This window comes from Populus alba, chromosome 3 (genome assembly GCF_005239225.2).
Source record: "Populus alba chromosome 3, ASM523922v2, whole genome shotgun sequence".
NCBI classification, from domain to species: Eukaryota; Viridiplantae; Streptophyta; class Magnoliopsida; order Malpighiales; family Salicaceae; genus Populus; species Populus alba.
In genome coordinates this window covers 10,417,916-10,432,653 of record NC_133286.1, presented here as the reverse complement: position 1 = coordinate 10,432,653, position 14,738 = coordinate 10,417,916, and the positions used below count along the sequence as shown (strand labels likewise).

General features: G+C 32.1%; 2 protein-coding genes across 7 annotated transcripts; one reads left to right on the top strand and one right to left on the bottom strand.

Annotated features, from left to right (window-relative positions):
* The first annotated feature begins 5,505 nt into the window (after positions 1-5,505).
* Positions 5,506-7,352, top strand: LOC118037896 (transcription factor MYB114). Its single transcript, XM_073408359.1, has 4 exons — positions 5,506-5,566; positions 6,291-6,413; positions 6,544-6,673; positions 6,897-7,352. Exons 1-4 carry the CDS (start codon positions 5,506-5,508, stop codon positions 7,204-7,206), a joined length of 624 nt encoding a protein of 207 aa, XP_073264460.1. The 3' UTR covers positions 7,207-7,352.
* Positions 7,353-10,261: 2,909 nt separating this feature from the next.
* LOC118038027 (ubiquitin-like protein ATG12) lies at positions 10,262-14,448 on the bottom strand. Of its 6 annotated transcripts, none has more exons than XM_035044280.2 (6): positions 14,179-14,448; positions 13,037-13,107; positions 12,870-12,928; positions 11,730-11,798; positions 11,567-11,629; positions 10,262-10,646 (listed from the first exon to the last, which is right to left on the bottom strand). In XM_035044280.2, exons 2-6 carry the CDS (start codon positions 13,068-13,070, stop codon positions 10,587-10,589), a joined length of 285 nt encoding a protein of 94 aa, XP_034900171.1. In that variant the 5' UTR covers positions 13,071-13,107; positions 14,179-14,448; the 3' UTR covers positions 10,262-10,586. The 6 variants fall into 6 exon arrangements, with proteins under 6 accessions (XP_034900171.1, XP_034900169.1, XP_034900168.1 ...); XM_035044278.2 differs by having other exon boundaries at positions 13,037-13,410; positions 14,179-14,446; XM_035044277.2 differs by having other exon boundaries at positions 13,037-13,121; positions 14,179-14,446.
* Positions 14,449-14,738: the final 290 nt, after the last annotated feature.

The window sequence follows — 14,738 nt, the reverse complement described above, 5'->3', positions numbered from 1 at the left end:
ATAAAAATTCTAATGACTTAAATTAAAGAGAAAAAATGTATTGTCTTAAGAAAAAAAAACTCCATTTCCTTATTCATATATATTTTTTGTATGAAAATACATTTTTTTTTTTATTATGATCATTATTTTTAAATGTAAACTTATTATGATAATGAAAGAAAATTTAAAACAAATCATGAATGGATCATTTTCATGCATGAATAATAAGTCTGGAAAAATGATATAAATCATTTACAATAAAGATAACAAAATAGATATTATATTTTAATATTAGTTAGAAAGATTTTCAAAAATTACTGCGTGATAAGGTAATAAATAATTATTCATATAGTAATTGTTAAAATTACCATTAAAGTTCTAATCTTATTCAAAACCGAATAATTATGTAAATGTTATTTTATTAAATTTATTTTAAAAAAAATATTCTAAAATTTTAAAAATAAAAAAGGGTTAAGAGTTATTTGAAAAAAAGCTCGACACCCTTGAGCTCGGAAGAACATGCCCACACACTTGGCCCAAAAAATACTAAAGTACGCTTTGATTTGAGAGGTTAGGCTCAGGCACCTGGTTTCATTTTCTTTTTAATAGATAGATTATACATTGTCCAACATAATTTTTTTTAATATAACAAATGACACGTTGTTTGCTTGGACATATAATATGTTGTTTTCTAATTCAAGTTTTGAGCACCTCTAGTAGTTCAAAAGTTGAGATATGAGTTTGTGGACCCTATAGGCTCAAATTTTAACTTGTTTTAACTTAAAAACATATATATAATCATTTCCAAGCTTGAAATACCATTTAATTTGATTAAAAATCATAAATTAAATCGAGTTAAAATAAGATTCATGTGTCCCAATCTAATTTTTATTTTACATTTTTGTATGGAAAAATCATTTTCATTGAATTGTCCTCTTAAAAACAAAGTCATTGACACAAAAACAATTTTTTTTTTTTTGTGGCCGAAATATCATTGGTCAAAAACATCCTCTCTTCTTGATCTTTTTCAATGGCTTTCTCTTAATATCCATGACTGAAAGGAGAATAAAAATGAAGTTTTTAATTAAAACAACAAAGTGAAATAAATATAATTTGAAGCTCAATGGGGACAAATGATTTTTTCTATGCTTTTTGAATAGTAAAAAAAAGGATTCTTTTTTTATATATTAAATGAATCATTTTTATTTCAATTTATTTATTTTAATTATAACCTAACATTTTATATATTAAAATGAAAGTGCGATGCTACATTAAAAGACCTTAATAATTTAGTAACTTGAATGTCAAGAGGACATTGCGGTGTTGGATCAGCCTGCAAATTTCATGTGGGTTTGGTAATTTCAGCCCAACTCTCTTGAAAACTGGCCTGCCTACACACCTGCAAAGAAAGAGGAGGCCAGCTGGCAAATGTTGGCTAAAACAAGACACAAAAGATGTTCCGAGTTCCGACAAAACAAAACTTCTCCCAACTCTATGCTTGCTAGCTAGCACCAAAGCAAGTCTTCTTTTGAAAAGTCATTCTAACACGTGACCATAGCCCATAGGTTAGATACCGTTTAAGAACAAGATGCAAACCACGTTTTAAATTTTTTTTTTTAAAAAAAGTTAATATAATTTATATGGGTTAAATTATTTTGATGTGGTAATATTAAAAATAATTTTTAAAAATAAAAAAATATTATTAATATTCATTACAACACGAAAAGTTATTTAAAAAGTAATCAGCGATAATTTAAAACATACTAAACTTAAAAGCAATCGTGGATCGAAGGGTGCCCTGCCTAGTTCACATGGTAAGGATGAAGGTGGATGCGCAGCGCAATAATATTACCTGCCTAGTCCTGTCGCTACCCTGTCTTCATCTGATAAAGGGAAGGGGGGAGAGTTTACCTGTAATGGCATGGAGTCTGAATAATAATAATAATTATTCGTGCACAAATGGAAATCTGAAAAGGCCATAGGTGTGGGACCAAGGTCATTTCAAAGCAAAGCAAAATAATAATGTATTGCTTTACGTAATTATTTTTTGTCAACTATAACATCTCCTACGTACGTGTAACTAGATTATTCTCAAGCTATATATTTAGCTTATAGTTTTAATACGTTCCTACGTACGTATTGCTTTACCAAATTCCTTTCCAAGCTGGGTTGATAAAGCGTCGTTCGCCCGAATCTTTTCTCCAAAAAAATAAATGTAGACAACACTTCGTCTCTAGTTTAAACGCCAGCCAACTTCAGTGGTTGGAAAGTCAGGTTTTCTAATTCTTGAATAAAAAAAATTATTTTCAACATTTATTTTTACATGAAAATAATTAAGAAACGTCCAAAGGACCGTAATACCCCAATTTTGGCTTTAGAATAGACAAACAAATGGTCTAAAAATAAAAATCCTGCCTGAATTTAAAAAAAAATTATAAGACCAAATCTATTTCTTTGAGTAAGATAAATACCAAAATACTTTTCAATAGAAACTATTTTCGCATGAAAAAACTCATTTACACTAGTATTGATTGTTTTAGTCACCACACCACAATCGAGCCAACTAAAAACTCTCTCTTTTTTATCATGTAATTCTGTAATTTTTCATCTCTTCTCTCAAATATAAAGACTAAAATGTAATGAAAATGAAATTTGAAACCAAAATATTAACTTATCAAATTAAAGGGACTAAAAATGATTTTGTCCAAAATATTTAAGTAGATAGGTGTGTTTTGAACATTTTTTTTAAAAAAAACTTTTGCATTCTTAAATTATTAAGTTCAATCTTGATTAAATGCAATATTGAATGATAATTTTTTTTTTTTAAAATCAGTTCTATATTTAAACAATAACAAAAAAAAAAGACCTTGTATTCTTTCCTTTTGTTAAATTAATCCCTTTTCTTTGGCAAACAATAAAACAATTGGTTTCTGCAAAATCAAGATCCATTGAAAAGATTTTTTGATATTATAGTAATTACATAGAAAACAAATTAAAATAAATAATACAACTAATTAAATTCTAAGTAACACAATGTTAAAGAATGAATTCAAAAAAAAAAAAATGATCAAATTAGAAAAACTATTAAAAAAAAAAAAAAGGTGCACGGTAGATTGCACAGTAAAATCAGTACATCTCTTTGATTCCTTTTTATTTTAATTATTAGAGTGACTTAATTAATATTGTGGATTGCTTTCTTTTTTCAGAACTTTTTTTTTTCTTGTATTGCAGGAATAGCCAGCTTTCTCATCACAGGAATTGATTCCAAGCTATAGGTACCACTTTTCATTCGTCGGAGTCTTTTTGAAAGGAGGAGCTACATGATCACCATCACCAATAAGTTCCTCCCTTCCTTCTAGGGTTTAAATTAAATATTCTAGTTTATTTTAAAATTGCCTAGCTAGCCACACGAAACTATGTAGTTATTATAAATAATTCTTTAATATTTTCCCCATAAACTTGATAATCCTACGGAATCTTTTTATTCTCCTATACTATTATTACCTATGAGATACTTTAGTTGACAAGAAGCGATTTTCTATGTAACCGGAAATTATTCTCCGATACACTGATTAATTATCTGTCCCCGTTGAATGGTCTTTTACTTGTAAGTATTATATTAAACAATTAGATTTCCTTCATAATTCTGGGAACCAACCCTATCATTGCTTAATATAAAAATTTATAATGTCCTATCATTACTTAGTATAATGTTTTTTTTTTTTTTTTTTTTTTAATATTGCGTTCATTATTTTTCTAACATTAAGCAAGAAACAAGTCTTTGATTGAGCAATTACTTGGTATGGAAGAAAAGACTTTAAGCTCTCGGAGAAATTATTTACAAATTAAACAAAGAACTAGAAAAATAAACTCGTAAAACCCTTTACTCGTAAAAATTTATATGTGAATTTAGCTCTCATGTGTGGACATCCAGGGCCTGAAATCTAATAAAATAATGTCAAGGGTTGAAATATAAGAACTTAAAAAATAAGGATCAAACATGCAAATTAGAAACTTAAGGGACCAAAATAAGTTTTCTAAGCCATTGAAGATTGAAAACGAAAAAAAAAACACACCTTTTGTTTTCTATGTTAGTTTTGATCATTGCTTCTTCTTCTTTTTTTTTTCTTTTTTTTTTCACTTTTTAATTTTTATTATAATTCAAGATTTTATTTTTTAATAGCAATATTTAATATAACACTGGAATAATTGTTGACACATCGAATATGTCAAAGCATGTAAAGAATAATAAATCCTAGCACATAAAACCATGCAAACAAAATTTACAAGGATGATAAAACAAAGAAATAAAGTTTAATAATCACATTGCAAACAAAAAGAAATTGTCTATGAGTGAATAGTCCAATGTACCTTGAAGAACAGCACCCAGAACTGTTCAAAAATCCATGTTCTGTTCAACAGTACACTGGATCTTGTTAACTGTTTTGAAAGAGTTTTTTTTTTTAAAATTAAAATATTTTTATTTTTTATTAACTTTAAATTAATATATTTTTAGTGTTTTTAAATTATTTTGATGTTTTGATGTCAAAAATAATTTTTAAAAATAAAAAAATATCATTATCATGTATTTTAATATGAAAAATTATTTAAAAAATAATCATAACTATACTACCAAACAAATAATAATTCATTGTATATGATATTTATATTTTCAGTAATCAAATTTAGGATTCTGGGGTTCATAAATTAATCCAAGGGCATGAACAAGATTCTTTGGATGAATTTTTGTGTCGGTTTCGACCAAACTCGGTTAATTTCTATCAGACTGTGTGAAGTTGACCAGAAGAACACAGCTCGACCCCTTCTCTCTATTTTTTTTTCTCTTAAGAGATAGAATGATCAATAATGGACACAAATCAATCTCTTATTACGTGATGGATATAATCTTTAAAAAATACGTCTCAATCAGCAGGGTAAAGCAGAGATAATCTTGAATATTACCGATGCATAATTACTTATAATATAATCAAAAGTTTCTGCACTTGACCTTTAGCAGACTAATCTGTCACAAGATTTTGTCTACTTCTGCTTTAATAACATTATACGCAGTTCTTTTCTACTGTCACCCGCATGCGTTAGTCATGTGTTCATTATCTCAATTATCACCTTCCGAAGAGGAGATCAGCTTCACCATGTTCATGATTCCAAGCTACGTAAGCGATGTAAACCGTAAAATCTGTCAATGTTACACTTGAGTTCAACAAATGGCACCTCCTCTCTTCCCACCTAACCCTTAAACAGAACAAACTACCGTGCGTCAACCTCTATCGTCCCCTTTTGCAAGCTTTTTTCTTATTTGGGTATATATTATTAGTGTTATTTGCACTTGCAATTGCTTTCTCTATGCAATGCAGAGGTACTCTCTTCAATGTAAACAGTATGTGCTTAGTACTGGAAAGATTGTTGTTCATCAACCGTGGGAAAATATTAATTTCCAACTTCTTTAAGTTTTTTCAAGTATTTAGTTTTTAGTTTATCTGGTTGCGAAGTGAAAATGAAAACAAAATGAAGGAGCCCAAAACTGGGAAAACATTGTTCATCAAAGTTGATGGACAGAAACTTGCCCGTCTGTCGGTTCCTTCACTGTGAAAAAGAAAAAAGAAAAAAGAAGAAGGAGCCCAAAGCTGGGCAAGCTCTTCGTTTTATTATTATTATTATTATTTTGTATTTAGATTTTAGTTTATTTGGTAATATGATAACGGTAAGATGTTTAATTTTCGAATACATACGCAACTGTCCTGTCATTAAATTAACCTTTTCGTAAGCTGATAGCAGGCCTTCCTTATCAAAACAAGAAGAAAACTGTGTTCCGTCAAGATTTTCCATCCACGGCCACATGATCAACCTCTCCGTACGTACGCAGCTGATGACTTTTATTACAATCGTCAGATCAGATCGGTTGTAGCCCTCGATGTCTTGAGATGAACAAGGGAGGTATGGACGCACTAAGGATTATAAAATATTTTCTCTGCAGCAGCCTTTTGTAGTATAGCATGTAACTTGACAAAAACTTTACAGCAATCATGAAGGGCATGATCACTATATTTCCGGGTCTAATATAGTTCCTTTATTTTAATCAGTGACGACCGACCCTTCACTGCCTGACACGAACAAATTAATATAAATAAATGCAAGTGGAAATCCTTCTCCCCCACTTGGAGTGTTAGCCAAAACAGCTCCCTAGAGAAGCAACGGCTCTCTCTCTCTCTCTCCCTCTCTCTCTCAGACACACTCACTCGCAGAAAAAGACAAGCTCGTTGATGGCTTCCATGAAGAAAGAGGGGGTTAAGCCCATGGAAAACATGGCAAACATGCCCAACAAGGGGCATGGACAGCTGAGGAAGATAGGAAATTGGCTGAGGTTATTGCAATCCATGGCGCAAGAAAATGGAAGACAATTGCAGCCAAAGCAGGTAAGTGCACGCACATACTTTGTTGTTCATATATAATCTTTACCAAGGAAAGAAACAACTTGTTTGAGTTGAATTATGCACTATGTATTGCGATCTGATTTAAGCTTGACGTGTCCTTGTGTTCTTGCAGCTCTCAATAGGTGTGGTAAGAGTTGCAGGCTAAGATGGCTGAATTATTTAAGACCAAACATCAAGAGAGGCAACATTTCTGACCAGGAAGAGGACCTCATACTTAGGCTTCATAAACTACTAGGAAACAGGTAATTAATGTTATCTAGCATTGAGAAACACCAACTCCTAATAGTTATACTCTCCCAATTTCCGTAATTACTCTTGCTGTTTGTATCTTGCACAGTAGTAGTACCCTTTCCTGGAGAGGTAATGTCTAATATATTCAGCGTTCTTGAGCATATTTTAGATGCTCCTTGGTTAGTTTTAGCTCAAGAAAAACACTTACTAGGTTTGAGTTTTTTTTTTGTCCAGGTGGTCACTGATCGCTGGAAGACTGCCGGGTCGAACAGATAATGAGATTAAGAACTATTGGAATTCTCATTTGAGCAAGAAGATAAACCAGAAAGGGAAACAAACTGGAGTTTCAACTAAAGAAGACCACAGAGTTGAGAAAAATATAATAAAAAACAATTTGGATTTGAAAGAAGAGAATAAACCCAGCCAAAGGGGTGAAGAAGAGTCAAAACTGAATTTCAACGTGGATGACTTCTTTGATTTCTCGAATGAAGATCCCTTGAACCTGGAATGGATGAGCCGATTCCTTGAAATAGATAAGGCTTAGATGCTGGTATGTCAGAACAGTCTGTAAATCTTGTCCTCTCTCTTGAATTATTAGTGTAACTACTAATTAGCCATGGGCTATATATTTGACATTCCTGCTGCATGATGATGATTCATGAATCTGCTAGAGTTTATGTGTTCTGTGTATTCTGCCCTCTCCTTCCGTATTGGCTGCCAATCATGCTCTCCACTGATTTTCTTTGATTTTTACCCTCCCACAAACCTTTAGATGCCAACGGCGTGTGCGTGTGTCTCTCTCTCTCTCTCTCTCTCTCTCTCTCTTTCTCTGTGTGTGTGTGTGTATATAGAAGGTAATTTCAAGTATAGTTAATTTAAAAAAACATGATAAAACAATATTAATGTTGCGATTTTATTTATTGAAAAAAGCATATTTTTTTTATTTTTTTTTATTTATGTAAATATCATCATTAATAATTTATCAATTACCGGTCAGAGAAGAAAAGGATTCCATGTAAACAGCACTTGTATATGAGTTTGCCAATCTCTAATATTCGCGGGTAAGCTTTGAAAGAGATTCGGGTTAAGATTTATCAATCGGGACGTGGCGGTTGATGGCAATATTAGAGAGATTTGAGAAGACGGTGGGAGCCTCGTGAAGATTTAGAATTTATACTGCGGGTTTTGGGGGTTTAGGGATATATATATATATATAGGATTTTTTAAATATTTTTACGAAATTTATTTTAAATTAAAAAATAAATTATATTATCATTATCACTGCAGTATAGAAAAGATTTTTTTATATATATAAGAGAAAATATCTTTAAAATTAATAAATGATAGTTTTAATCTCGAGCTGTGACAAATCTTTTATGGTAAGCATAAAAACTGTATCTACACTGACAGGGATTAAGCTTTCAAGAACATTTTATAGTCCTTCAACGTCTTGTTTTTTTCTGTAATGACAATATATGCAAATCCTTATTTTAATTAAAACATATTTTATTATTATTAAGTTGTACTTGCTGATTATTATTTTATTATTATGGAGCCTCTCTATGATATATATTTTTTATTTAATACGGTTAAATTTGATGATTTTTTAATTATGTAAAATAAAGTTTTAATACTGATAAATATTTAATGAAGATGGACAATAATTAATATTAATTAATTAGAAATGATTTAATATTATCTTTATCATAATTATAAAAAAAAAAAAAAATTTAAAAATAATATGAATATGATTGCAATTATTTTTTAAAGTGTTTTTTATTTGAAAAATATATCAAAATAATATATATATATATTAAAAATTTATTTTTGATATTAGCACATCAAAATAATTTTAAAAAATTAATTTTAAAAAATTAAAAATTAAAATTAAGAAATAAACAGGAAATAATACAGATTTTTTGTCAATGGACCGTGGAAGGGTGGTGATCTAACAGACAAAAAATAATTATGCTAAAGTGAGAAAGGACCTGTCTGCAGAATTATGAACGGAACACAATCATGCTACTCCGACCGACAAAAGGTGACTGTGAGTCGCACAACTCACAATAATAGTCCTTTCTGCTCTTGGGCCACTCTATTTTTTATTATTATTATTATTTTCAAGTGTGGCAAACCCCTTTTTTTTTTTTTTTTTTTTTCCTTTTTGATAATCAAACTCCCAGCAAGGGCAGCAAAGCTGAGATCCACCATGCTTTGCAGGGTGTAGGCGTAATTAAGGTAGCGACTAGCAGTAAACAAATAGAATCAGATTTCAGACTCTTGTCTCATTCGAGCTTGATTAGGCCGTTTTATAGGGCAAATCCACGACTGTGAAGTGTGAACTGCTTTTGCACCAAGAGTTTCTGCGAATATTGACTAGGAAACTCAAAAACCTGTTCATCATACAGAGGATGGCTATTTACGACGGCGATCCATCTGTGTAAAACGTGGCAGCATGGCCTCCCTTTAGAGAAAAAGGTCACCAAATTTTTCAGTACTACTAAAATATGAGCACGTGAAAGAAAAATCACTTTTTAAGCCAATCGTGTCAAATCATTTCACCAGTCTCAGTTTCAAACTAGTTGGTTAGTCCAGCATATGCCATGCCAGGACATACAGGCAAGGTCTACTTTTGGAGAAGTTGAAAGGGAAGAATCACAAGAAAACATTACAGCCACCTGCTTGATCAAGCTTTCAACTGACCTAAACCAGTTTCTGAGGATTCCCTTCAGGCACTTTTTCTCGATAAAACCTGTCTCTAAAACCTTTCCAGATACCGTCCAAGTGATGGATGATGAGCCACAGGGCGTCAACTCGATAAACAAGAACCGGTTATGAGCTCAGGGAGTTCGGCTCGTGGACCAGAGTGGTCCTGCCTGACAGGTTACAAACATGAGCTATTTATCATGCAATTCGGTCGGAGAATCGATTAAGTAGGGCAACTGCTTTCCTGTGCATCTTAAAATTGAAAGTCGAGATTCAATTACAAGGATTGTGGTTCTCGTACATCAAAACAATCAAAAAAACATAAAAAAAATTATTTTTTTTAAAAACACGTGTTGCCTGCGTTTCCGGAGTTAAAGCTGTGTGGGGTAAAATATTGTAGACCTGCTTCCTCTTTTAATTCGCTCCCCAAACATCCTGTATACTGCCAGACATCATCACCAAATCTAAGATACAGTATACTGCCAGACATCATCACCATTAAATCATATCAAGTTAAAAGGTTTTAATCAATATACAGTTGCACGGGCATCTCCAGCAACCCCGCAATCTTTGATGAATCCAGGCTTCAAGTTACAGTCCATAGGAGTGAGAATACGCAGAAGAACCCAAAAACTCTGGTAATAATTGACCTTTACAGACATTAAGTTGGAATTTATTCAGGTCACAATTTCTTGATCTCGTGTGAAAATATATATAGTCTCGAATGCAGTTTGGAACAATCTCTGAATGGTTTCGTCATTTTACAGACTGGTACAATGAGAACAAAATTCTAATGGACATCTTTCTTGCTGTAAAGATTCCGAAAGGTATCAAAGTCATAGTGTGTGCTACAGTTTCATGTCATTATCACATCACTGAAGCAGGGGTATAAATGGATGAAGTGGGAAATTAACCATAAGCAAAAAGATAAAAAGAAAAAAGAAATCTTACAAATGCATGTGAATTCTATGTTTGAAATCTCCATCTCTTCAATCACACTTCTAGTCTATCAACTAGTTATGTACAGGGCTTGCTTGCATGAGATCTACAGAACGGTATTATAGAAGTAAGTACACGGAGCAAAGGATATTGCAGGGTTTGCATCAATGAGGTTTCCTTATTACTCGTTGGGTCCAAGAAAACACCACAAATATTCATAATATGTAACAAAAGATCTCAAGTATGAACAGCGTAAATCAGCACGACCATTGCTGAAAGTTAGCCCCAGGCCACCGAACAAGCATAGTTGACCAGCAGTTTACCATCAACGCCAAAATTCTGAATTGATAAAGTGGAAAGTTTGAACTTACAATAGGTAGAGTCAAGGACAGAGAGCAAATATGCATCTGATAAAAAATGACAGACGTGCAAACCTAAATTAACTAAGGTTAGGGGCAACTCAGTGAGAGGAAACCGACACAATCCAAACAAATCTTCAACGGACCCAGTACAAAAAAGAAGGGGGTCCTAGTCATGTTATGCTCATCAGGTAAAAAGAAGAGCCTTGCAAAATTCACGAGAACTTCATGGAAGCTTTTCTCCTCAACTAAACCATCTTTTTCCATTGCCACATATCAATCTTGAAACTGACATTGTCACGTGTATATATATGTTAATGAAATACACAATGATACATCACACCTTATGTTCATCGAGAGTTGACTACAGACTACCAAATTTCACTAAAGGGCAAGGACAGATACCACATGACAAAATCTACATTTACGTCATTTGCATGGAACATCTGTGCTCAATGACAGCTCAGAACATGGATGGTTGGGCACAATATTTGGAGAAGGAACAATTTATTTCATATGAATCATTTGCCTTTAGCCCATTTGTTTTCTGCCTGAGTGTCGTATTAACCAAATGCTTCATTCTTAAAACCGGTAGTGTTGTTAAATAAATGTTTGTTGTTCCAAAATTAAGCACAATGAACATAACTGTGTTGCAATTACTTGGTCTTTGATAATTTTGTCACAAAAAAAAAAAAAAAAAAAAAAACCCAATCAATGCCCTTCTAATGCATATGGGGTGCATTCATCTAGTACATGTTGTAACTTGAAATTTAACATGAATGGATATGAACCGATAAAAAACCAAATTGTATTTTTCAAATCAGAACTATCTATAACAGCCACAACCAAAGAGATGACATTAAATAGATAAAACAAAAATTAACTGCTACAAAAACTTACATTAAACAGATCAATCACCAATTCATCTGGATTTGGTGAGAATGCACTGTTGATGTATACAAACTAAAGAACAAGGGAGAAACAGACAACATTACTATTCCAGAAACCCACTTATTAATTCTTTTGCTAAATTGGAGAGAAATCAATATCATTGATAAGCTACCATGCTCTCCCTGTGAAGTTGCCGGGACAAAAAATCAATCACCTTAGCAAACTTATCAGTTCCAAGTATCTGCCACATCCAAATACTCAAAGTATATAATTATCGTCATCATAACAATTAATAATGAAATGCAAGAAAGTTTTAATAAATAAAAAAATCAATCTCTGGAAGCATTAAACCACATGTTGTATGCGAAACCTGAAACACATCAACTTGCAGTTATTCTGATTTTAAGAAGTATTATGCAATTTCATGAAATGTTTTTTGGTTGAAACACCAAAAAAGCCCTGCCCCATTGATTAAGCTCTTTCTAGGAGTCCAAAGGTATAGCAGTAAAATTATTCTCTAGAAGAGCAAAAGAATGCTATGAATCAAGGGTTTGTTTCAGCATGCAGTTTGTCATGCAACTCGTTTCCAAGCTTTAGATTTGTTGCCCAATGCTCAATGGTTACAAGGCACACATGCACTCAGGGGTGGAATGGGAAATTCTTTTAGGGGGGCTTAAATTTTATTAGTTTTGGCCCTGAAATTTTAAATTGTTTTTTTTAGGGGGCCTTAAATTTTACTAGTTTTGGCCCTAAAATTTTAAACTGTTCCAAGGGGGAGCCAAGGTTTTTTTTTTTTTTTTTTGCTCCCCCTGGCTCCGCCCGTGCATGCACTCTATTTATAAGTTTGAAAAAGAAGATACCTATAAGGCTAGAATATCTCTAATTAGAGAGAATTCTATGGCAGCATACATGATCACATTCGCATGCAAAAAATGCCCATATATTGAACCAAAACATAGCTTCCTGACAAAAAATCAAAACTCCTAGACAAAACCCTATTCTTCCATAGTGCACTTTTACTTCAGTTCTACTAGATACAATTATTTATCTAAAAAATTTCTCCAATGAAATCCCAGCTTATATCAAGATAACAAAGCAGCAAGATCATCCCTTGATTCATTCTATCTCTATGAGTTTATAGTTCTTTATACTAGCCAACATTTCATAAGAAAATGAATACGTTGGCATCTAGATTTTATCCTTATTTGCCAAACCCACAAGAATAGACACAGAAATACAAAACCACCTAGAATTTATTACATAAAAAATACATATGTAAATCTATGTAAATATGAGTGAAAGAAAACTACACCTTGAACTTGTTTTGCTTGAGAATAGGCGCATCAGCAGTGGCTTTTAACAGAACAATCACTGCATCAAATCACAAACCCAAATTTTAATTAATTAGTTAGTTAAAAAAAAGGGCATAGCTGAAGAATATTTATATGTGGGTTTTAACTTGAGCAAGTTTTGGTTCACCTTTCCGAGAAGAACTCGGTGACTCAGTTGCCATTGTTGCTTTCAGCTTAGAATTTGAGAGCTAGATGAGCCTTAGAAGTTGAAACTTGGAAGTAAGGGATTTTGACACGTCCACAAAAGATTTAAGATCAATATCCCAAACATCCAAATTTTTAAAATTCAAGCACAAAGTACACAACTAACAGAATAATCTCCCGATATGATTCCTTGGGACTCCACTGTATGATAAATACTCCACTATGCTAAATACAATAATCACGCTGACCCTTCTTTCCATAGTCCATAATGATATCATGTTTTCTAGTTCACTACTTCTCCTATTGAAAATCGGAATTCCATATAACTTCCAGCCAATTATTTACTATCCAAAACCCCTATCACCAAAAATCATGAAAATATATATTACCAAAGATCAAGATGAACATAAACTGACACTAAGTTTCAATGTCATAAATACTCCCAAGTTTCTACTAACTCCACTGTATATTTGTGCATATAATATATAAATTGAGAACAAACAAATAATTAGTAAATTAATTAGTAATTGTAATTAGCCAGCTCATGAATGAAGAATAGATTAAAAAAAAGAAGCAAAAGCTACATTAGCAGTATTATCTCGGCTATGCAAAAGAATTTTCGTTAGTACCTCGGCTTGGCAAAGCGATTAGTATCATAAGCATTTCGTCAATTTAAAACTTTATCACCTTGAACTGAATAGCCTTTTGATTTCCCGAACTCATTATTTCACATTCCATAGCAACAACAATAACATTATTTCACATCATATCATAACCGTTTCGTCAATTAAAAGCAAATATATTCAAAATTAACGCAGATCATAAGGTAACAATGCGCGATTACAAAAGAATCCCACAACATTACCAATTAAAAGCATTTACAAAACAGGTCTGCAAAGAAAAAGCTTCTTAATTTAGGGTTATAAGGTCACAGCTTCCTTCCTCTTCCCCGCAGCAAAACATCACAATTCGTAAAGAATATTTCAGAGTTTTCCCAGCCTCACACACTAGATCCTAGAGTTTCACAAAACAATAACCTAAAAAGCTTCGAACTCATAATTTCACTCTACAAACATAGGGTTTCACAAACGCAAAAAAAAGAAAAAAGAAAAAAAAGAGGGGTACCTTAGCAGTGTAAGTGATGTTCTCGAGCTGGCAATTCCAGTTATATTTTACAATTGTGATTTCGATGAAGATGGAGGAAGAAGAAAGAGGGGAAGAAATTAGGATGCGCCCGGCGTCCGCAAGTTACGAACAAAATCCAAGAAGAAAGGAGAGATAAATTAGCTACTTTGATTCAGGTTGCAACTATCAACCCGACCTATCTACCCGACCCAGCTCTGCTCGAAAAACTAGCATTTTCAATTTAAAATCCGACATGATCATGTCCGAACTTAAAATAATTCAAAATTTTTGGATTCGGTTAACTATAAATCAAGTATATTAAAATTCTAATTTATTTAAAATTAAAAAAAGAAAAGTTAAAGGTGAAGGAGAAGTTATTATAACTTTCTAATAAGTCACAGTGTAGTTGTAATTGCTTTTCAAAATATTTTTTATACTGTAATATATTAAAATTATATTAAAAAAAATTATTTTTAAGATCAATTCATCAAAATAATCCAAAACAAATATAAAAAAATTTATTTTTAACAAAAAATAATTAATTTTTTGATGCGTTCCCA